The 24,167-nt window shown below is 47.1% G+C and overlaps 1 protein-coding gene across 2 annotated transcripts in view; it reads right to left on the bottom strand.

Annotated features, from left to right (window-relative positions):
* The window catches only part of RCSD1 (RCSD domain containing 1), a 28,867-nt gene extending 5,591 nt beyond the window's left edge, over positions 1-23,276 (bottom strand). For both annotated transcript variants that reach the window (XM_014269858.3, XM_005490987.4), the window contains exons 1-2: positions 23,136-23,276; positions 2,310-2,417 (exon numbers count right to left, since the gene is read on the bottom strand). In XM_014269858.3, the coding sequence (XP_014125333.2) occupies positions 2,310-2,417; positions 23,136-23,141 (114 nt within the window). In that variant the 5' untranslated portion in view covers positions 23,142-23,276. The remainder of the gene's footprint in view (positions 1-2,309; positions 2,418-23,135) is intronic.
* Positions 23,277-24,167: the final 891 nt, after the last annotated feature.

Genomic DNA, 24,167 nt, shown 5'->3' on the forward strand with positions numbered 1-24,167 from the left:
AAGCACCAAAGGGCATGCTGTGTGAGTGACCTGCTCATGAGGCAGGGCTCAGCCTGCCCAAATGAGTCATCCAAAGGCAGCAAAAGATGGTACTGGCACATGGCTGTGCTTGTGGTATGTAGAGCCCAGTCCTAGTGTTGGAAGAGCAGTTTGTATCTTTTTCTTTGTGCAACACACACTTTTCTAAGCTGTGGAGGGTGGAGAAGCCTTTCCAGAAACTTTGCCTGCAAAGCACCCTCCTGGAAACCCCTTCACACTGGAGAGGTTGTTACTGTTCTCTTTCCTGTCATTACCAGGATTTCCTCTCACTGAATCTCAGCTGCCTGGTTCAAGATTTCCTCCTTTATGTCTGATACATTTTGGGGCAAAAAGGAGAATTCTGACTTTTCCAGAATTTCAGCCCATTAATTTCTCTTATGACATAAAGCAGTGCACAGGGACAAGGCATCAGCTGCAACCTTAAATTTGACTAAGAAACGAATTCTCCAGAGGAGAAGGAGCAAGGCAACTTAATGGCAGGGACACTGATTCCTTCTGAATGTCCTTGGGCTCTCAGAACTAAGAGAGAGCTCCTTAGGAAGGAGGGATGCATAGCACATAACCATTGCTCTGCTCCTGCAGCCAAACTGTCTCTATTTTTATGCCAGGCTTGTAGTCTCCTGCCAAGCTGTTAACACACTTTTCATGTGTTAAAAAAAATAATCCAAAATAACTGGCTAATATCTGTAATCTTGGATAATATCCAGAATTAAATATTTGCATATTTTTGTTACCTTCTCACAGGCTGGTATGTGAAAAGTTGGATTATGGCATCTTTGCCCTCTCTACAGTTGGCTGCCTTGGAGGAGCTGTGGACCTGATGTCACTTAAATTCTGGAGGTGCTGCACCCAGCCATGGCACTGCTGCATCTCTAAGCAGTCGAGGGCAGCCCTGCCCTTATCCTTGTGTCATGCCAGGAAGCAAAAATGTGCCTTGTGGAAACCCCACCATTCTGCAACCATGAAATGCTGCTGTGCTACAGTGGATGTGCCAGAGGTTCCGTGGCTGACAGGATTCCCCTCTGCTGGCATGGGCCAAGCAAGGGTTAAAGATCATCCCTTGGGTCATTAGTCTGAAGCCAGCTTGAGAAAGCTGGTGGGGAAGTGACAGATGGCTTGGAGAGAAAAGACAGGAAACTTTGTGCTCCTCTGTCTCTGGAGAAAATGAGTTTCTCTGCGCTGTGAGGCCCCTCCACACTGCCCTGGCTGGGGAGCAGCAGAGGTCTGCAGATAACACAGGAGAGGTCTGGGAACTTTCTGCCTTCTGAAGGGTGAGGAACTTAGTGCAAGTAAATCCCAAACCTTCAGAAGAGGAAATTACTCTAATGGGATGGACTGTGTGTGCTGGCAACTGGAGGGAAAAAAACAGAGCTTGGGAAAAGAGTGGCTATTCCCATCCTGAGAGTGCTAAACTCTGACAGATGATGGCATGCCAGCCTGCAGGTCACCACTGCATCCTGCCAGGGACAGGAGGGTGACAGGGAGGATTCCCTTAGGCCAGGCTGGGATCCAGAGCTGAGGGGCAGAAGGGAGCAGCTCAGTTTCAAAAGGTGCCTGAAAAGGGCCATCAGCAAACATCTATGCTTCTAAAAGAAAAAGGCATAGTGATATAGGAGGCTCTCTGAAAATGTCCTCCTTTCATAAATAACCCTGACTTTTCTTCCTAAGAGAGATATTCAAGTATTTTGCTTAGCTGGAGAAAGTCAGCGTGTGAGGCAGTGCTTGGCATAGTGGGATGTCATTAAAATAAAGTTCAGCATGATAGAGATAGGCACAGAGTCTGAAATATCATTGGGAAGAGGCAATGAAGGTGAGTAAAGAGGCAGCTTTCTCTCAGACCTACACAGCAGTAATAACCTGGAGGAAATTCCCTTTTGATGACATGCCACTGGCTGCTACACAGCATCATCTGTTGTTTGTGTCTTTTCCCATCAATATTGGCTATTTCATTATCCACTGCTGCTGCCTGCCCACAAAAGCAGCCCAAGCAGGACATGCTTGCACTGTTGTGTGCTGCTGTTGGGTAAATCTGTGCACCTTACCAAGCTCTGCAATGTCCTGGTTACTGTCTCTCCCAAGACAAAACACTCACCCACCAATCAGCAATGCATGGAAGATACAGCCCCAGCTTGCATTGCACGAGGAGATGAATCCTTTGTGCTGATCCAAAATCAGGGTGGATTCATGCTCAGATCAGTGATGTTCCAGCAGGAAGAGACAAGTGATTAACTTCCCACTCATTTCCTGCTGGTGGCTGCAGAGCACCTTACCTCTTTTCCAGGGATATTGGCTGCTTGCTCTTTGAACTTCCCTGCTAGCTGAGCCACCGAGGGTGATGCTGACTTGTCCACCTCTGAGTTGGTCTCTGCTGGCCTGTTCTGACAAACCAGGAACAACAAGTTGTGAGTGAAGGCTGGAAAAAGCAATCCTGTGTATGTGTTACAAAGTTCAAGAGTAAGCAAGGACTTGAAGCAGAGTTTCTCACATCTGGCATCAATCAGCCAGCCTGAGAGCAAGAGGTTTTGGAAGACAGGATTTAGCAGCATTTTCAAATATCCCAGAAAATCAGTAATTCATGCAGAGCCTTTCAGCTCCAGCTGAAGAGCCCACACTCAGTACTTTTCAATGGAAGCAAACCAGGTGTCTCAGGCCACGTGTCTGCTCCTTTTATCCTTGCAGTGAGCAGATGGAGCAGGCAGTAATGTACATTCCCACACACATCCTCATCCCTCTCATACCCTTGTTACTGCCCTGGTCACCATCAGCCTTGCTTTTCCAGTGGTTCTGCTGTGATTCCAATCCTCACAGCAAGCCAACATCTGCTTGGAGATGTGTCCCTTGCTGCTCTGCTTTTTTCTCAGTGCAACACTGAGGTGGGGAGAGGAAGGAGGAAATACCATGGCTGAGAGAAGCTTCCCCTCCCCGGGTCTGCAGCAGGCTGAGAAGCAGAAGGCTTGTGCTGGAGTCTGCATGATGCAGCTCTTCCCACACCACACTGCCCTCGTGTTATCCCACATTCACCTTGTTTTCTTTGCTGTGTGCCTATTGAGCAGTGTGAGGAGAAAGCCTTGAAATCAAAGCTGTTAAAGGAAACCTTTGTTCTTCATCTCTAGTATCTGATGCCGGGGAAACCAAACCAGAGGAACTGAGAATAACCAACCAACAATTGTTTTTCCAACCAGGAATAACAAGCCCGATTCTGTTAGAGGTGGAGAGCTCAGAACAAGAAATCAGGCTACAAACCATCAGTAAGGAACCTCACACCTCACAGCTCCCTGTACCACCACCAGGAACCCATGACCAGCACCACACTTCTCACCCCACTGCCTCAGAGCCCTTTCTGTTTCTCAGTTTTTGTTTGCATGGTGGAGAAAAGCCTTTCCCTTTCTCAGAGGGCTGTAAATAAATACCCCCAATAAATGTTATCTTCTTTTTCCCAGGCCCACAGGGCCCTGTAGGTGTCTGCCATTCCCTGTTAAATTTCCCATACACTTTGGAATAGCTTTCCTGAATCCAAGGAATCATATCAAGCTGTCTCGTCCCAGTGACCTTCACGCACCTTCCCCTCATCTTTTCACCTTTCACTGGAGTAATTACAGGCAGGGAAAGTGGCAGATAATGGAATGGAAGAAAGAGTGAGGTAAGCAGATCAGCAGGGCAACCTGCTGCACATGAAGAATGATGGCTGGGCTAAGTGGGGAGAGACACCAGTTCCAAGATGCAGGCTGTGGATCCCTGCTGTGAAGGGACGGCAGGCTGGAAAGAGGAAAGAGCAAAGAATGAACTTGGAGAACACAGAATGGACTGGGAGGCTTGGCTCATCATATCAGCTTCTGGGCATGGCAGAATGGACACCTGAAGTAAGGACTCAGTTGAAAATGAGCAGCTGCAAGTGCTCTGTCTGTGGCAGAAAGGCTGCCTCCCTCGTAGTCCATTTTTCCTCCAAGAGCTTCTTTCACAGCCCTTTGCCTTTTCCCAGAAAAGACACTGAACTTCCTCTTAGCCCCTCTGACCTCTTGCTTTCGGGGTGAATTTTTCCTTTCTTTCTCTTTCTTTTCACTTCAGCCTGAAAACACAGCTGCCTTTCTTTGATCAGAGCTGGGAGGGTTCCATGGGTGTCCTGTGCTGGCGGCTCCTGCGGGTGCGGGGCGCAGGAAGCTCTGAACATGCCATTCTAAGATTAGCACCAGTAGCCCAGGGGCTGTGTCCTCCACAAACTGCCAGCTGCACACTCTCCCATTATGGAAAATAAAGAACAGGAAAGGATCCTTACTCAGATCCCTTCTGGCAGTGACACTGCTGTGCTGTATCCAGCGTTTTTTACAACTTTTTCTCTGCCTCAGGTGATGTGGCAGGCTCTGTGTCTTCTGGTCAAGGGAAGGTGTTGTATTTGGGTATTTGGGTGCAAAAAGTTCCCTTCCTTGCACTGCAAGGAGAATATAATTCCTTTGACTCCCAGGAGCTGGGCTGGCAGTCTCCCTCTCCTCCTTCCACCACTGTGAGGAAGGTGGGAAGCCTCATTTTATCACTTTCAACCCAGAGCCCTCAGCCTCTTCCACAACCTAAGACTGAGACATCTGCTTCTCTCACCCCCAGAGCTCAGTGCTGGCTCTCTCCTGCCCCATAATATTAATTATGCAATCTTTCCCATTCCTGGTCATGCTGCCCACCTTGGTGAAATAACCCACCACTACTTTTCTAAATGGTTATGAGAAGTAGCTCTGTTCCTTTTCTCCCTTTTTCTCTTTTTTTTTCTTTTTTTTTTTTTTTCTAGAATGGTGCAATTACTCACACATGATTTTTGTGCTTTTTGCAGTCAACTGCTGATTCTTTTTCCTTTTCAGAAGAAAAGCATAGTCAGCCTGCATGGGCTAAAACCACTGAGCTAAGGTTAAAGGCTTAGTCCATCAGTAATTTGGTGACTGATATTCTGAGATCTTTTGCTGTTCCATAAAAATAAGCATTGTATGTTCTGAGAAATGTCAGACAGAGCTGTAAATGGGAATTTAATTATACCAGCAATGTAAGCATGGCACTGTCTGCAAAAAAAGGAAGTGCAACTACCAAGTTCTCTGTAAGGGGCTTGTTTCACTTTTCTCTTCCAAATAAATTTATAAAACTGAGTAAATTTGAAAACGGTTTTCAGAACCATATTTCTTCATCTGCTTTTAAAACTGAGCCTAGTCCCTGTTAGCATTGGGGAAGAAAATTCTGCGTCTGAGGTACAAATGTGTCTGAGGTACAAATGTGTCTGAGGTACAAATGTGCCAGTCTGAGCCTCCCAAACCTCTCCTTCCTTATGCATTGGTGTCCTTGCCTCTCTTGTGAGAGCAGAACTGCCACCAACCCCTGGCTCTGCAGATTGTGTGAAGGGAGGCCACTGTTTTTAGCACAGATCCTGCTCCTCTCACAGGCTGCCTGGTTCCACTGGATCCCCACAGAAATGTCCCACCATGTACCTGGTTTGAAAAGAGGAAAGTTCTACCGGCTGTCATTCAGTGCAGAGTTTTGGCTAAATACTAGCTGAATACCAGCAGAGATCCATACTTCCCTAACCTCCTTCCCTCTCCTACAAATCCTCTTACTCATCTGCTTTTGCAGGTAGGACATTTTGGCCAGATGTGTCACCTTTTATCTGAGAAACAACACCTCCACAGCACCTTGCAAGGCTGGAGTATTCAGCAGCTATGAAATCAGTGATGCTTACACAAATTTTGGTACTGGTCCTGTGCAACTATCAGCCCAATTCTCATGCAACTGCATTTAGACATGATTTTGAGGCCAGTCCCTGATCTCCATGGTTTGAAAATGTCCTGCTTTCAAAAAAGCTTCACAGGAATGATTCCCTGTAGCCTGTTCTCACACCGGCCCATCATGCCAGATCCTGTGCTCACACAAGTGCTACAAAGCTCCAGTGTGACTCTCATAGGGATCTTTTCATTGCTGCACACATAATCTACCTCAGCAACAGCAAATAAGGCAAAAATAATTTTAAATACAGTGCCTCAGAGGCAGATACAGTAAGGTATCCAAGGCTCAGGGCCAGTGACTTGATTACAGATTCAGAAAGGGTGATATTCAGCACCCAGTGCTGCATCATGAGAAGGGAGTTGTCAGAGTGCTAGAGGAAAACAAGAAGGTGTCAGTTTTTGGGGCACAGTTTCATAAGCCCTGGGTTTCAGACAGCTTCTGTTTCCAACCACTCATTCTCCCCTGACCTTTCCTTTCCCCCCTTCCCCCCTCCCCTGCACCTGTGTGAGTTTGTGGGGCTGTGCTGTAAACTGGAGTACTGAAATGATCCAGGCTTAAAATACACCCCTTAACTCTTTACAGGGTTATTTTTAACCGGGATCATTTCAGCCTTGAGCTCACAGCATGGCCCACCACGTGCTCGCCCTGCTGTAGTGGAAAGGGAGGGAGAGGTGACAGGGCCAGCCTAAAGCACAGAGGAGAGGGCTGGAGCTTTAACTGCTCCAGCCAGAGCCAGAGGAAATTACATCCCTATGTGTCCTCCTGTTCTGACAAGATAGAAAAATCTTATTTTTGCATGCCTGCTGGTAGAGGCTGGGCTGGTCTGTACCACTGGTGTTTCATGAGGAGCAGCCAAGTCCAGGCCATGACCTGTGAGCCACCACAGGGAGCACATCACTGGTAAGAAGTTGCCTTTAAGCACCCACAAATACCATGTCAGCCACCCCCAGCAGCTCTGCTTCAAACAACAGCAGCCACAAAGTGTAAGCAGGTTCTCTCTGCTGCATGGCAGAGGCCAAGCTCTACACCTGTAGGACCTGCTCAGCTAAGGAAGGGAAGGGGGATGCATCTGTGGGCAGAAAACTCCTGAAGTCAAAAATCAACCATCACCACACAGCCTGGAGGCCAGAACTGGGAAGCAGTGCTGTGGTTTTGCTGGGATTAAAGCATCAATCCCGACCAAGGCTGGATTTCAGGAGGGAACAGAGACTCTTGCAGACCCTTGCTTCTGTGCCTGGCTCAGCTCTCCCAAGGCAAAGCATTCTGCACAAAGCCTTGCCAGGACTGACCCTTCTCATTTTTCAGTGAGGTAGCTGCAGCACTCAAGGAGCCAGCCAGCCACAGCCCCTGTCTGCACAGGAAAGCTTACACCAAACTGAGCTAGCTCTCCCAGCTTGCAGGGCAAAACACAGCCTTAATCTGATCGAGGTGCTGCTTTTCTGCCTAACTGAACTTATTTGCAAATTGGCTGAAAGGAGCTGTTCTCAAGCTCACCAGTGTCTGATTCTGACACAGAAAGCAGCATTTTGGGAATGGCACTGTAAGCTGCATCAGGGAATACAGCTCCTTTCAGGGTTCCCCAGGGGCTGGAGGGGGTGAATGTCTCCTACTCCTGCACTGAGGTGCTGCCTCCTCCCCAGAAATGTTCCCCTGCAGAGCTGGGGTTTGATGGACTGGAGATGTCCTGCACATCTCAGACCAAGCAATGGAGAAGTGATGACAGCACAGCTCCAATTTGGGGTGAAGATTTCCATCATCAAGAGCCAGTCTCTTCTCCCTGACCCATCTTTGATGCAGCCACAGAGGCAAGCTGGAGGCAAAGGTCACAAAGGACACACACAGGGCACTGTCTAAGGTACGCTTCCTGTTTATCTGCAGAGGACATGAACTCATGCTCTGGAAAATGCACCACAAATGCATTTCAGTTATTTTGGCTCTCACATTCTTTAAGTGCAGATAAGATTAGATGGGCAGCTCACAAGGAAGTCCTCTTTAAATCGACTAAAGAAGCTCAAGAGTAGTTTTTAATTAGGATTGGACCCATGCTACTGAATGGAAAAACCTCTCTAATGTGTAGCTTCATTCAAAGTAATTTCTCTGTCTCTGACATTTAGACGAATCCCAGCTTGCTCCCTCCTGCCAACATAACCTGAACTCATTTGTTTATCTGTACCCAAGTGAGAACATCAGTGGCATCAGGATCATACTGAAAGGGGAACATTGTTTGGACTGGGAAGGGAGGGGCAAGTAAGCAGGGTATGTTCAAAACACAAACTCCCCCAAAAGAGCAAGCTGAAAGAGGAGAGGGTGGGAAAACACCTGAATCACAGTGTGAGGAATCAGGCAGCACAAAGCAGGAGGTGCTGCTACCCACAGGCCAAGCCTGCCTGCTCTCTGTGACCCACAAAAGCACAAACACAGGCTGAACACAGATTGCCCAGGAAGTAGGTGGGATCTCACTGCCCTTGGCCCATGTTCCACATCCCTAGAAGGAAATCTCATGATGCTTGTTCCGACTGCAGCTCAGCACCACGCTGGGCCCCTGGCTCAAGAAGCAACACATCCCAAGTTGTAAGCCCTGAATAAACAAAACTCTTCTTGCTACTCTGACCCCTCTTCAGCCCAGCAAAGCATCCCTCTTTGCATCTCTCTCTTTACTGTTCTTCACAAATCATTCTCACTGGAGACCTTCCAGCTCTCTGTTTCAGGAGGGATTTGTGTGATTTATTTACTCACTTGGCGTCTGATCTGGCAAGGAAGCTGCTCCTTGTCTCATTGTAGTAAATTTTAATTATTGGCAGAAGCCCCAGCTGGAAGTGGCTGCAGCTGTGGCTCTGTGATACCCCCTAGCCAGCCCTGTCCATCACTGTGTCAGTGTAGCCTGCAGTACCTTGGGAAGCATGGCCAAGGCTCCCACCTGCCTTTCCTACCATTTACTGTACAGCAGGGGTGATGTTTACTGTGCTGTGCTCCACCAGAGCAAAAGGTACCCTGAGAGCCACCTCTGCACCTTCCTCTGGTGGGGCCAGGCTAGCCCTGAGAACTTTGTGAGCATTTACAGCATTACCACAGTTACTTTACAGGATATTCCAAGAATATCTTGCAGGTCTTTCAAATGTATCCTAAACACTACCAAAAAAATAATACTTTTCTACTTCTGTCTTTCTGCAATATTTTCTTTGATCAGCCTTTACCAGATGCTAAACACCTCCATTTCACAATCCCAATGAGAATTTTGTGAGCTTTATGAATGGCAGCATGCAGAGTCCTCATCCTTTTGCCCCAAGCTGCCATCAGATGGCTGAGCAAAAAGTTGTCTCAGTGTGCCATGGGCCTCTCACTGCTAGAATGCAGGAGTGAAACATCATAGAAAGCTGAGCAAAGAAAGTAAGATTTCCACTTCAAAGATACAAGAATAATTCAGGAACTGATACCTGGCCATAAAATCTGGTTATGAAAGAGAGTAAAGGTTTTTTGAGGAGTATAATGATGACTCCAGCATGCTCTGCAGAATCCTTGGCTGCTGTTTGCCAGGACAGGCATTTTGAAGGTTGTGCAAACAGGTTTCTAGTTTGATTTACAACAAAAGGAGTTAATTTCTCATATGAGAGTGTACACAACTGTGCAAGACCACTGCACGTCCAAGATAAAGCTTCACCGACATTGTGAAGCCTCAGCCAGGGCAGAGGAAGCCTCCACATCTGGTTGATGTCACACACAACAGATTCATTCCTGCAGCTTTGGGGAAAGCAATCTGTGAATTACATTGTGAATGCTGGAGCTTGGGCTCCAGATTTCTGAACACTCTAAAAAACCAACAGGACCTCAGATTAGGCTTGGGACCATTCTGAGCTCCTGGCCCCAAAGATGGGTTTTAGATTCCTCTGACCCAGCCACACATCTCTTCTGTACATATCTCTACATAGCTGGAGATTGTGGTTTCCTCAGACAAGGGACTGCTCGTTAATTGAGAATTGTCAACAAAGTAAAGAAATATTGGACATGGAAGTTTTGGAGGCAGTCAGGAGAAGGTAAGGAGTTCTACTTACACATGATGCCTTCAAGGCAGTCAGTGTTGCTAGGACCCAGAGAAACCCAGCAGGCCTCCTCAGTTCCCTCTGAAAACAGCAGCTCTCACAGCAGCCCTAACAAAGATTCAACTACAACTCCTAAAATACAAATGGCAGGAAAATACTTCTCTTGAACTCTTTCTTTTTGAAGTATTTTCAGTGGAGAGCAAGCTTCTTGCCTGAGGCTAAATCACTGCTGGCCTTTCTCTCAGAGTCTATTGGATAAGTTAGCCACAAGAACAACACAGAAGTATGACATTCCTTGTTAGAGTGGCACCCAGGTCAACCTTATCCCACCACAGAGAAGTGAATATAGGATGAGTGTGTGCCTGGCCTCAACTGCAAGGCTATATCACAGGGTGATAACGAGGAAGGAGCTCTGACCATAATCCAGGGCAGAACAGTATGAGGAATGTGGACTACAAGGGATTGTTTGTGTTTCAAGACAAAGGGCAGAAAAATTCCACTTTACATAAAATATGTAGAAATATGTAACACTTCCCTGAGTTTGGAAAGAGTTTGCTTTAGGGCAACATTCTTCTCAAGACTTGCAGTGATCTGGTCTTGATTTTCTCATTCTGAGAGTTCCCTTGTGAAGTGCTGCCATCTTGGCACTTGGGGTCAAGCACTGCCCAAAGGGTAACGTGAGGATATTCCAGCTCAGCAGCTTCCATCCAGAAGGCTGCAAGAAAATCTCTCAAATGCCTCACTTGAAAACTACAGAGGGTTGGATCTGCCATATTTAAAGGCTAACCAAAGCAAGATTTGGGAATTGGATAGAAGTTGATAAGTAGCCCGAACGTAAAGTAAAGTAGTAAAGGGACAAATGTTTCTCAAAGGAAGAAGCACTGTGCTGAACCCATCCACTACACTGTAAATAAATGGTTTGTGTACTCCCAGCCTTGTCTACTAAAAGTAGAGGGGAAACTCGTGATGGCTTTCCATCCTTTAGTAGTTTGAGGAACCCAGGTCAATTTGTCCCTATGAGGTACCAATAGCCCAGGTGTGCTGGGCCATGGGGACCACTGGGTGGTGGCTGGAGTGAGATGCTGTGGTGTCAGCAGAGCCAGGCAGTGCCAGGCAGAGGAGAGCAGCCAGTGCCAGACACACAGGAGAGGAGCTGTGTCCCTCACAACAGAATTAGAGGAAACATCTGCAGACATCGGGAAATTGGATGAGGTGGATAAACTATCTACCTTCTGTTTCAGAGAGGGACTACAATGAAAATTAAATGAGATAATCATTATTTAAAGCAAGTTGTTCTTTCCTTTCTGCCATGGTAGGTAGGTAGCTCTCAGGAGTGCCTGGCCTGTGCTTGTCAGGCTCCGTCTACAGAGATTAGCAAGAGCAGAAAGAGTCACTGTGAAAGGCACAAGTGAGATCTTGAGTCTCCCTTTTGGCAATGAGAATATTTGGCAATTGCCTGGTGCCTGCATGTTCCCAACACTGCATGGGCTGATTAATCTCAGCAGCATTACCTCAAAGCACTGTCAGGAGCATGTGCTGAGAGGGCAATGTATGGCTTGTGAACTTTAATGCCTGCACAGCTACTGCTGCACACCCCCAGAACTGGCCCTGAGGCAAGCAGGGTTTCACCTGTCAGGAGAGCACTCAGGTGACCAGGCAGTTGTGTGAGGTCTCCTCTGCCCCAGCAAACCTTGAATTCTTTGCTACATGTTGGAATGGCTTAAACAAGCAGGCTGCCAAGTGCTTGCCCTAAACCCTGGATTAAAACCCATCCCTTGCTGGGCAGACCAAAGGGTTTGAAGCCCACACTCTCAGAGAACAGCACAGAGCCCAGGCTTCCTGAGCAAGTGTCTTATTGCTCCTGGCAAAGGCTGCCAAGAGTGGTTTGATCCAGCACCACCATGACCAAAAGAGGCAGTGAACTGCAGCACCTGGTCCCTGGCGGGCAGGGTGCCTGTGCAGGGGCAGCATGTGTGAAACCTCAGCCTGTGCCCTGCAGAGACACAGGCAGCTCTTGGCTCTGCTGTGCCCTGAGCAGGAAAAGGCATCTGGCTGTTCAGCCATGGCTCTCTGTGCAGGGGATGGCAAACCAGTTAAAATCAATCATTTAAATAAATTATTTTGTGCGCGTTCCTTTGGGAATCCGTGACTGAAGTGACCACAGAAACCTCCAGCAAAACATGGGTGCCACTGTTTCCTTTTCTGCAAAAAGTGCTTTTTGTGAGATGCCTGATCCTGTTTGCCATGCTCAGAGTATTCTAATGGGAAAAGGAGTGCTGGGAAGAGATGAGGATGTGGGACAGGGGGAATGCAATAGGAACCCAAGGACAGGTCAAGCAGGGCAAATCCAGGCTTGTGCAGAAGCAGCATCCCAGGCACTAGTTAAATTTTAATATAGAGCAGGCAGGTGCCCAGCGAACTGGAGGAACCTACAGGATCAGGGAGTGACTGCAAGATATGGATTGCAGCCTTTGCATTCTGCATTAATCCTGTAGTTGATCTATGACACGATAATTCCCCTCAATTACTCAAAAATCCAGGGAAGAATTTTAGTGCAACAGCTAAAATGAGATTTGCTCCCACAAGCCAGAATGCTCAAGAGGAAAGACACAAAAGGTACTCAAGAAAGGACAAGGTGACTCCTATTGCAGGGAGAAGACAGGAGGTTGGGATAGGAGGTAGGAAAGTGAAATAAAAGGCTGTTAAGTACTAGTGAGACTTGAGGGGAAGAGGTTGTGGGACACACAGTGAGATCATCATCATCAGGATTATTTGGTTTATGAGACATAACAACATTTGCCTGCAGACAGTGACAAGGAAAAACAGGAGGGCTAAGCAGAGAGGCAAAAATCTACATTGCCAGCCAGGCCAGCTGCCTACAGACAAGGTGCCCAGGGTGTCCAAGAGTGCAGGGAAAACACAGAAGCCTCACTAAGGGGTGCAGTGAATTCGAGGGAAATGGCCTCCGCCTTTCCTGTCGCAGGGCCCTGCGTCTGCAACTGCCTCACAACAAGCCCAGCACAGCTGCTCGCAGCCAGGCCCAGCAGCCAACATGGAAATCATTCCAGGCAGCAGGAAAAGGATCCTGGATAAAGCTGATATCTGGCTGGATGTGGTCATACCCAGCCACACAAGTGGAAAAAGAGGGAAAAGCAGGAAGGCTGTGCCCACACAGGGAGCATGGCAGCCTTTCCCTGGAGGGGCTCCAAGTAAGGGGGTTCTCCTGCCACCTGAAGCAGCACAGCTTCAGAAGTGCACTATGCTGGGTTTTGAGCCCAGACACAGCACACAGGGCTCTCCCTTTGACTCTTTGGGGTGCACTGTTGTCTCTGTTCAGAGGCTGAACTATTTAATATGACATAGCTTCGAGAAATAAAAAAGTACAGAACTATTGAAAAGCTGGTAGTTTACCGTGTGGCTTCTGTAGGTGGAACGGTATTGCAAACCATCTGACTACAGCTCTACCACTGCAAACTGGAGCTCAGCCATCAGCAACCTTGCACTGAGACACAAAAAACAAATAGCTGAACACAGATCTCTACAACTACTAAGTCTGACTACACTAGGAGACCAAATTAATACACCTCTTCCCTTTATGAAGTCCTGGAAACTCAGTGTCTTGCTGTTTCCTTCGAGGTAATACACTTGTTTTAAAAATACTGGCTGTATTTATCTGAAACAAACAGTTTCTAAAAAAAGGGAGTCTTTTTCTCATGTGGCCTTAAAAGAATGGTGTTGGTGCTGCAGAGCTCTTCTCTTGCTCCAAGTGAACACCAGGGACACATTTGAAGCAATTGTCTATCAAGTTTACCATATCTCTAAGTCTCTTGGGGGAAACAGCTTGTGCTGCTTAAATGGGAGTGCTATCAGTAAGCCAGAACCTTGCAGCAGATACATTGAGCATTCCTATTATTTGAGGTTATGAAAATTCAGATTGGGATGCTGAAAATAAAGTCCCTTGCTCTGGAATGCCCTGTCAAATACACCCCTCAGCTCCTCACTTACAGGAGGCCACAATGAAGGAGGCCAGTGGGAATTCAACAAGAGGAAATGGCCTCAAGCTGCCCCCCAGGAGAGGTTTAGATAGGATGTTAGGAAAAATTTCTTCACTGAAAGGGTTGTTCAAGCACTGGAACAGGTTCCCAGGGAAGTGATGGAGCCACCATCCCTAAGGACATGGATATGTAGCACTTAGGGGCTTGTTTTAGTGGTGGGCTTTGCAGGGGTGGGTTAATAGCTGGACTTGATGATCTTACAGGTCTTTTCCAATCTAGATGATTCTGTGATTAACCTGGCAGCAGGATTTCAGTGTCATCTGAGAGCTAATGCACCACTTCCTAAAGTAATGGAAGATCCCCACTCTCCTTCAAGCAGCACTACTTTTCATTTCTCCAAAATTAAATTAGGTGAACACCTACACAGTTTTCAGCTTAGTTCAGGAAGACATCTGGGTTTTCTGGTATGTCAGGCAGGATATGGATATAAAGTCCTGTCATGAATTCCTTCTCTCCATCTGATGGGAGCCCTGTAGCAATAAATACTGTCTGAAAGCTTGCTGATACAACAGACATGAGCTATAACAGATATCTAAACTGCAGATAATATGCCTGAAGGGGGGGAATGGGTTATTTCTCAGAAATCATCCATTGAATAAATAAGTTGATGAGGTTGTGTTGTTTTAAGAATCCACAGACACTCCCAATGTGGAATTGCTCCGCTGGAGCCAAGGGCTGATCTGTACCCTGGCAGGGTGATGCTGATGTCCTGATTTACAGCTGACAACAGCTGTTAGCAAGATGTTGCTCTGCCTGGCCTGGAGAGCATTGCTTCCCCTGTGTCTTCAGCAGCTTGTCCAGGCAGCCTCTGGGATGTGTCCTGGAGACTTCCAAAGGCTGCTTCCAAAAGCTCCATGGCTGGAGGGGCGTGCTGGCAGCTCTGATGAAGAGCAGTGGTGGCCACTGTGAGATGTAGCTGCTTTCCTGGTGAGCTGCCTTCACCAGCTGCTTGTTCAGAGCTCTGCTCCTGGCCAGGGCTTCCCTCAGGATCCTTCTCAGCTTCCCAGTGCTTCCCTTCCAGACATCTGTTTTTCTTAATGGTCTGGGAACTGTACACAGCTTGTCAAGCTCCCCCAAATTAATTGGTGCCTCTCTGTGTGTACTTCCAGGCCTTCTTCTGGGGAGCTCTTGCTGCTCTAGGAGAGTAAGGGGTGAGCTAATGGAGGAGCAACCAGCAAAACCTCCCAGGCTGCCCACAGGGCAGGAGACAGGAAATAGTGAGGTCTGTAGGGCAAGTGCTCTGCTCTCACGTGAGCAAGGAACTCTAGGCTAAGACACAGAGTGGAGAGATGGCCAGGAAGGCTGGACTTGCATGTGCATTACTTCAGTGGGGAAAGAAAGGCATAAACCATGTTTATCCTATTGTGCCTTGAAATAAATCATTATTTTATGCCATCTCAGCCATGGTGCTCCTTTAATTGCCTTGCTGTAGCTTCAGACATGAGGGAAAGCTACACCCTGCTCTCACCTGCAAACCCTTGGGAGACCCTTGGGCAGCTGCTCTGTTCCATTGCTGAGCCAATGGAACAGCCCCTGCAGCAGAACAGGTCTCAACCCAATGGATCTTCTCCCTTGGTTGCCTCACAAGGGGTCAGGAAAAAAAAAAAAGATGAATTTCAACACGAGGAGGCTCAGACTCAAGATGGGATGGGGGCAGGGATTGCTCTTTGCCTAAAGAGTGGTTAAAGAGGATGAGCTTTAAGCAAGTGCATATACAAAAGGCAAAAATTATCTAATCTGAAGCTATTCAGAAGGTTAAATTAGAAACTGAAGTCACTGAACTGTCAAAGAAGGTGCACAGAGAATGCAAGATGCAGGGACAGTTCAAAATACTTCTGATAAATGCTGTAAGTAGACTCTGGTCCCTCCCCATTTAAACTCAGTTAGAGACAGCCTAGCTGGAACAGCACAGGGATTCAAACTCCTCTCAATTTATCAGGCTTGGAACAGAAAATCAGAAGGGTAAATGAGCCTACACAGAGCTTCCAACTACAGAGGCTTCCAGACTCATCAGTTAGGGCTGTGCTATCTTTGTAACACATTGCTATTAAATTAGGTCTACACTGGATACAGGCAGCACAGAGAAGGAGGTTCATATTTATCTAAGCCAGGAATTTAGTCTAAAAAGGTACACAGATATGGAGTGGAGGAAAGTGATAGCAAGCACTCTGCTGGCAGCCAGCTTGAGGTGTGAGTGCTGAGCTGTACCCACAGAGATGCCTTGTTAGCTGGACCCTGGAGGGCTCAGTGGCCCCAGTGGCACTGAGGAGCTGGGGCTGCAAAGCTGCTTTCCCACCCTTTGGCTTCATCCAGAGTCTCCAGTCTGCAAGAGTCCTGAAAACTGGCCCAAACACTGGGGAAATGAACCCAGGCAGCTGTAATTTGCTGTTATGTTTCAAAGTGCCTGAGTTTTCAGCCCAGTCTGGATCGGCCATAATGGTGCATTGGAAATTTTGTCTTTTCCACAGGTAAACAACTCATCTATATCCTAAGGAAAATGCACCAAGCAACTCCTGAGCTGCAGCTTGGCCTTTGACATAGATTATTTTTTGGTGATGTGAAGAAGATAATGATCTCTGCTTCTGATTAAAACTGCTCATAAAATTCTCCCAAAATGCTTTAACAGAGAAACCCAGTGTTCATAAGAGATTTGAAACACTCTACCCCTACATCTGTGCTCCATTTCTTTTACCTGCTGGCTGATTGGACCCTCTACATGTTCTTTCTCTCTGGCAAGAAGAGAAATTAAAGTTCCTTCAACCTCAGGCACAGTTTCCCAGGTTCAAGCTGGGCCACCGGAACCAGGTGTCCAGGAAGTGTGGGCTCAGTGCCTGCACAACTCTTGCTCAGTGAGTGAATCAGCACTAGGAAGCTCTGGCCAGCAAGGCCCTAAATTCACAGGTGTTGAGAAGAAAGATTAAATTCAATTTTTGATGTCTGGAATCACTGGAAAGATCCAGTGATTTTTCAGTACCTTACTTGGCTAGGACAGGATGATGCATAACATGAGAATGAAGTCCTGATGTGAGTGGAAAAGGCAACTTTGCATTGAGCTGGGAGATGAAAGACAGTGTGCTAAGATTGTTTCTTTTTTGTAGGATTAACCAGTGTGTTCAGGAATCCATCCCTCTCCTTCCTCTCTGTGCTCTTCACAGGCTGTCTGGAGTATCACGTTTGCTTGCACAGAGAGCCCCTCTGCCTCTAACTGGGAATGAACACCTTCAAACTGGGAATGAACACCTTCAAACTGGGAATGCAAACCCTGGCTTCTCACAGAGGGACAGTGTCAACAACTCCATGCACCTTGTAAAGACTAAATGGGAAACCAAATTAGACTGTGCACATTTCCCAAGTTAAACATGCCCTCACTGCAAGGCCCAAGGGATGAAATTCCTGGGAAGGCTGGCACACCAGCTCGAGTGTGTGTCTATGAAAACAGGGCATGTTTCATCTGAACTTACATCAGGAGAAACATGGCACTTTCAGCAGAAAGGTTTTTCAAGATGATTGACTTGAGTAAGCCATGACTGCTGTTGTAGTACGCAGTTTTAAAGGATACAGAAACCTATTCTAGAAACAGGAAGAAAGAGTAAAAATAAAATTGGTTTTGTGTTTTACACAGGCAATAAAATTACCATTCCTAGACTCTAGCAGGTGTGATGCCAATTTATTTTGACCTGAGCCTCCCACAGGCAGAAGTTTGCTGGGCTTGAACAGTGCACTGCAGCAGGGAGGGATCATAAACACTTTTTGGGCCTGATGCTCAATAGCCACTGGTTTCTCCCAGCAGCCCACACGTGCTGCAGAAGCAGAACAGTGCTGCCCCTCTGGTGGCCCTATCAGTACCACTAACCTGAATACAACTGAAGATTGCTTCTTATCTTTCCACCACTCAGTCCAGTCTATTTTTGAATCATTCATGGGAAAAAGATTTTCTACTACATTTGGTTTCCACTACGCTACTCCAAACCATGCCAGACCTCACTGTTAGAAATCTTTCCTGCTATTTGGTGAGATATAAATCTTTCCTTTAATTGGATCCCAATATTGCCAGGCATACTGCTTTTTCTCATGCACTAACAAATTCTGTTTCCTCTCTGCTAACAGTTTTATAGTATTGTCCTCAGACTCCCTGAAAAGCCACAGTGATTTGTTCAACTCCAAACCTCTGAGGCAGAATTCCCTCTCCTTAGCATTTTTGTTCCTTTCTGTGCACAAGAAGTCACTGGTCTGGACCCTTTAGATATCCAGGCTTTCCAAACCACACACATTAATTCTCTGTGCATTTGAGAAGCCTGGGATGAACAGCAGCTTTGTTGAAGCTGGCAGTGGTAAACCAATATCCTTTGTAGATTAGCCACCAGTCATCCACACTGACCAAAACCCTGCATGCATCTCATTAGAAAGGGTGAAGAGGTGTATTTGCATATGCAAAAATAACAGCTTACAAGTTTTCTACCTGTTCTATAGGTGTGGGAACTCAGGGCAAACTACTAATATACGGTTTGAGCTCTTTTAAAATCTGGTGATGAATAATGAAGGAAAAGCCATGCGTGTGAATACGCTGTAAACCTTGCAAAGGCAGGGTGGGTCCTTGTTTGCAGAAGACTTCCAGAAACACCTTCAGCAAGTGATGTGCTTCAATCTGACAAGAACTTAGTGCAGCCTCTTTTCCTGTCTTTCAGAAAAGTGGCACTAATGGGGCAGATAAGGCTTATCCTTACAGTACATCACCAGGACCCAGATACTGGTGGTAAGATATAAAGATACAACCCAGATTTGATGTAAAGGCATTTCTGGCATGAGACTGCATAGCTGGATGAATTGTGACCTGCATGAAGTGACTGAAATCCATGCCTAGGTGAGACTCTGTAGGAATGAGTGCCCCATGCCTCTGTCACAACGAGGTGTGAAGCAACTCTGCAGTGAGTGTGCAATAACAACTTCTCCTTACACAACAGCTCTGCTGTCCCTAGACCACATTCAGGGCCTGCTGCCCTGTCTGCAAAGCACCAAACAAGGTCCCCCAAAGAGGTTTCCTTGCTGCTGGGTTCAGCTGCCAGCTCAGATCCCAAATTCAGCCTGTAGAGCTGCTGTTTCAGGAAAAGGAGCCTCCACCTCTCTAAAACACCTCTGTTAACCGAACAAAGTGGAAATGAACAGGGCTGGTTCATTTCCATGATAAAAGCCAGCAAGTTTCCAAGCAGCATCTATTGATAAAGCAGTGCTGATGTTTTGCCCTGTTCTCCAGATAAGCAGCTCCTGGGAATGTATGGGAAGGTATGCATGACATGCTGCCCAACTGCAAAACATCCTGCCAATTACACTGTGGAGCACAGGACAGAAGGCGTTTCCAAAATGCTGTCACCATGGCTTGGGAAACTCAGGCAACCAAACTGGGGAGTGGGGAGAGGTTCAGAAGAATTCTCCCTCTTGGTGACACAGGAAAAGCCTTAATTCCATTTATTCTGGGGTCTTTGCTAGGGGGAAGAAAGGGCTCTGCAGCACAGCCCATGGGGTTTGGTTTTGCTGTTTCCTGTCCTTCGAGAGGGAGGCCTCCAGTCACAGGGATGTGGAAGTCTGGCAGACCAGATCCTTTCCAGGACTCTTTGCTGCAGACATTTACTGTCAAACAGGTCTCAAATCTGCCCAGACCTGAGGGGTAAAATGGGGTCATATAATACTTCTCCCAATTTATTTAAATACTCTTCCCTTTATTTTCACAGACACACTGCACAAATGTGTCATTTTGATGGGTTTGGGAGGAAACACTGAAAACAATCTGTATTTGAGGTTGAACCATTCTACTAAGCAAAAAGAAAAAAAAATAGAAGATGGGAAAAAGAACAGTTTAACTTTTAGAATGAAAGCCAATCATCAGAGCTTCCTGAGAAAGGGATATTGCTTCCTGGCAGAGCTAACCATGGTGTAATGCCTGTTCATAATCTCAGCTCCACAGCTGCAGGGTGGGCAGAGACCTCTCTCAGCCCAGCTCCCCTCCTGTCCTGCTGCTCTGGGGACCAGGAGGGTCACAGATTTCAGCCCCCCTCACCTGCACAGTTCCCATTCCTGCATCCCCTCCAGGTCAGTCCCTTGGGTGACAGCTCCTCAGTGCAGTTTTCCTAAGGACAGGGTGAGTGCTGCCCAGGAGGTTGCCCAGAGGGGTGAAGTGAGCAGAGAACTGCCCTCAGCCCTGGAAAAGCTTTCCCTCTGCTGGGTCAGTGCACCGACAGGAAAAATGGAGATCTAGCAGGAGTAGGTGCAGAAAAGAGACAATGGAGATGTCACAGAATTAAATGACATCTGTTGGCAGGCACAAAGAAGGGGGGAGCCTTCCCAAAATACACCTGGCTGCTGCACCCCTGCACCCATTACACTACAGGGAGCCACTCAAGTGAAATTCAGTCTTGGACTGTTTCCCTTTGCTGTGCAATCAAAGTTCAAGTGTCTCTAGGCTCCCAAGCCCCTACAGAGAGGCTGGGAAGAGGAATGCCATTACTGCTGTGGAATATGGGCTGCAGAAAGCCACAAGCACTTTCAGTGGATGCCTTAACTCACAACATCTGCAGCAAGGTTTGGGAACCCACAAGCCATGGGAATTAGACAGCTTGGGCCAAATCTGAAGATGTAAACTAACAAACCAACACAAAAATTTCTAATACTTTCTGTACCATAACTGCAAACAATGTTTCATGGCTGCTTTTCTTTACAAGAGGCTTAGCTTTCCCCAGTGCAGTTTTACACATTTTTGATATGACCTCACGTTAACAATCTGTGGTATAAACTTCATTATTTCTTTTCATCTGCCATAACACTGGAAAGAAAATTGATTGTCAAATCTATTTTGCATCAAGAAGATGGGCGAAAAAAAAAACCCAAACAACAAAACAAAACACTGATGATCAACAGACACAAAATTACGTGAACTGCAAGGGCAGGGTTTTGCTGCCTTTAAGAAAGATCCCAACTATCTTGCTTCTGTGGGTTTTTCAAAACTAGGGTCTTCCTGCCAGGGATGTGATGGAAATCAGCTGGCTAGGTCAGCCCTCTGCCCTTTTCCTCCTAATGCTGGTAATCCTCATGTGTCCCATTAGAGCAAAGAGCTTGCCAGTTGTGCCAGCAGGAAAGCAGGGAGCAGCTCTGCCTGCCACTGATGAAGCAAGCAGGGAAATGACAGGACCCTTCTCGTTCCTGCTGCACAGGATCAGTAAATCTGGTTTTTAAGCAAAAAGTCTGTGGTGAGCCTCTGTGTCCTGCCTGGGAAAAGCCCTCAGGAAGAAGCAGAGAAGAGAATCAGCTGGTGAGAAATCAAGCTCTTGCTCTTGGCTCTATTTTAACCTAATATCTTAACTTCGGGACATTAAACACCATTTTGGAGGCTTGGGGCAGGACCAAGCATGCTACTAATAAAATATCTTGGACATTGAGATGTTTTAAAAATAAGAATGGATTCAGCAATCTACAGATGATAAAAACAAACCAGGTAACACAAAGAAAAGGTGGGAAATAGCAATCTACGGATGATAAAAATAAACCAGGAAACACATGGAAAAGACAGGAAATAGAAGTAAAGAGACAGAATCAAGAGCAGGGAGCTCTTAGGTCAAATACTTCAGACAAGCTTCCTGGCCACCTGACCTTCCCCAAGTGTCACATGTGTCTCCAAAAAGAAATGGCAGGTGTGTTCCCTTCTGCTCAACAGAGACAACGGAAAATACTCGAGGGGCGCAATCCTTTGTGTGTGGAGAGGAGAGGGGGTGAGGGAGAGTGTCCTCAGCTTGCCAAAATACCTGTTTCAGCCCTAAATTATAACAAATTAGGAGCCCAATTCCCCCTCCCCTCTGAAACATGAAAGGATACTACAGTGAAAAAGAATAAAGCAAGTGTTACAGTGATTGACCTAGGCTCTGTCAAACCTGAAAACCCTCGTAAAGCCAAACATTTGTCATGTCACGTAAGTAGCCTGTGCTGAGCTGGTTCCACCACTGCTTAATCCTTCTACACCCCAAAATCTGTTTAGATAATTCAGCTGAGGACATTTTTTGTAACAAACACACCTAAACAGGCCAAATGTTTAACCCTTGCCTGTGGGGCAGGGCAGCACAGATAACCAGGATGGTGATGTTAGCACCTGGGTGTTATCACAATTGCCCAGCTGAGTTATGCACTGGAATTCTTCAAAGAAAAGCTGAAGTGGTGCTTGAAGCACACTGTTCCCTGGCTCTGCTGAGTGTCCCCTGCTATTGGGGCTGCATCCATGCAGAAAAAGGCTTATCTGGGAAGATAATATAAAGTGTTTAGTAAGGTCTCTGTTCAGCAGAGAGAAATACCAAATGTCCTCTTTCATAATTTGAGGTTTTGCCAATGTTGTAATCACCTTTCTATTTCCTGTGCCCCTCCTAAAAATAAATATTCCTTTTCCCTTGCCACTTTAAAAGACTGAAAAGCTCACAAATCCAGCCTGACATGACCAAAGCAAACACCACCATTCCCATTTTAAATGAATGGGAGGGGAGGAAGAGAGAGGTGAACTGCCTTGCCCAAGAGGGTGTTACACAGGAGAAGGCTTGAACATAAACCCCAGGGAAGCCAGAGTCCTGTGCCCACCCTGAGACACGAGATCCAGCTCTTCTGGAGCACAGGGTACACAGAGAAAAAGGGACAGAAAACCTTCTGGGGGTGTGCCACTCATCTACCTCACTCAAGCACAGGCTCTCGGGTCGCCTTCCCTGACCCAAAATGTTCTATTGAAAGGAAAATGAGACCTCCCAATTCACCTGGGACAGGAGCCACACACAGCTGAGGGTGTGAATCACAAGTGCTGCTGCACGGGTGGGGAAGGAACCAACCCCAAGGAGCTTGCAAAGTTTGTTCTCTTATGCCCCCATTCTTAATGACTCCTTAAAATCTCCTTTCAAAATGATACCTTACAAAATCTAACACAGCTAGAGATAATTTAGAGATCTAACACATTTAGAGACCAATAAGTAAACGGCAACTCTTCCTCGTTCCCCTTTCACAGAGGTAATTTTTTCCCAAACCGTCCCCCTGCTTTCCAAATCTGGATTAAAACCTGCAAAAGAGTCTGAGGTGCACGACAGGAGTCGGGGTGGGAGGAAAGAGACCTTGATCTGAACGCCAGCAAAAAGATAGCTGGAAGCTGCCTTCAGGGAGAAATTGCTTTGCAAGGTGGAGCTAAAGCAGATCGCGGAGCCAGTCACAAGCTAGTGGAAATAAAAAAAGTTTTCTTTACCTCCATGTCCTGCAAGAAGAGAGGTGTCCTCGGGGCAATCCTTCTTCCCCACCCCTTTCCCTGTTATCTGTGGGAAAAGTTCAGGAGAGGCAGAGCAGAGCGCGGAGGGCTGGGAGATCCCAGCTGCTGCTCAGCCCGAGCGGACAGACGGACAGACAGAGCCCGGCCAGTGGCCCTGCGCTGCGAACAAGGAAGAAGGGCGGGTGGGTGAGAGGAAGGGAGGGAGGGACGGGAGGGGAGGGGGAGGCAAGGCAATCAGGGTTTAAATTTAGACACAAATCTAAACAGATACTGTCCTTCCCGGAGCGCCGGGCTCGGGAGACAACAAGCAACAAGCTGTGCCTCCGCGCCCAAACTGGGGGACACCGCGGGTGCATTTCCTCTCTCCCTTTTTTTTGTCTCCTCCTTCCTATTTTCTATCACCTTATCTTTACTCCCCTCCCACCCCTCCGTTTAGTCTCTATTTCTCTTCACTGCTTGCAGTTCCTGCCCTGCTATCTCTGCTTCGATCTCTCCGCTGTCCACACTTCCCTCTCCCAGAGTCTCTTGCCTGTTTGTTTGTGAGGGGAGAATCCCTTTCCTTCTAACTGCAGCTTTCCTTTCTCTTCCTCCTTTTCGGTAATTTCACTCGGCAATGAACTGTCTTCAGAAAGGCAGAACAGGAGGAGAGCAATGGTGATTATGGGGCTTGGGTAGAATTTAAGGCGTTGTCCTGGTGTGTGGCTGGGACTCCCAGGAAGAACAAATATCTGGGTGATCCCGCAGGGAGAGGACAGGGCTGAATTGTGGGCACTGGCAGAGGGTGCCCATGCAGGGCTGGCACTGTCCAGCTGTAAAGCAGGACCAGCTCTTTCTGCCTTGAATTTGTCTCTCACACCACCAGGTCGGAAGGTGCGGGTTGCCCTCCTCTCCCTTCGCAGGGATGTTCAGACTTGTGCACTGAAGTGACACGCTCCCGTGGTGGTAGAGAAATTCGGATGGGGAAAAACAAAGCTCCGGGATGTTTTTGCTGCAGTTTCCCTTTCCGCGCCA

Source organism: Zonotrichia albicollis, chromosome 2 (genome assembly GCF_047830755.1).
Source record: "Zonotrichia albicollis isolate bZonAlb1 chromosome 2, bZonAlb1.hap1, whole genome shotgun sequence".
NCBI classification, from domain to species: Eukaryota; Metazoa; Chordata; class Aves; order Passeriformes; family Passerellidae; genus Zonotrichia; species Zonotrichia albicollis.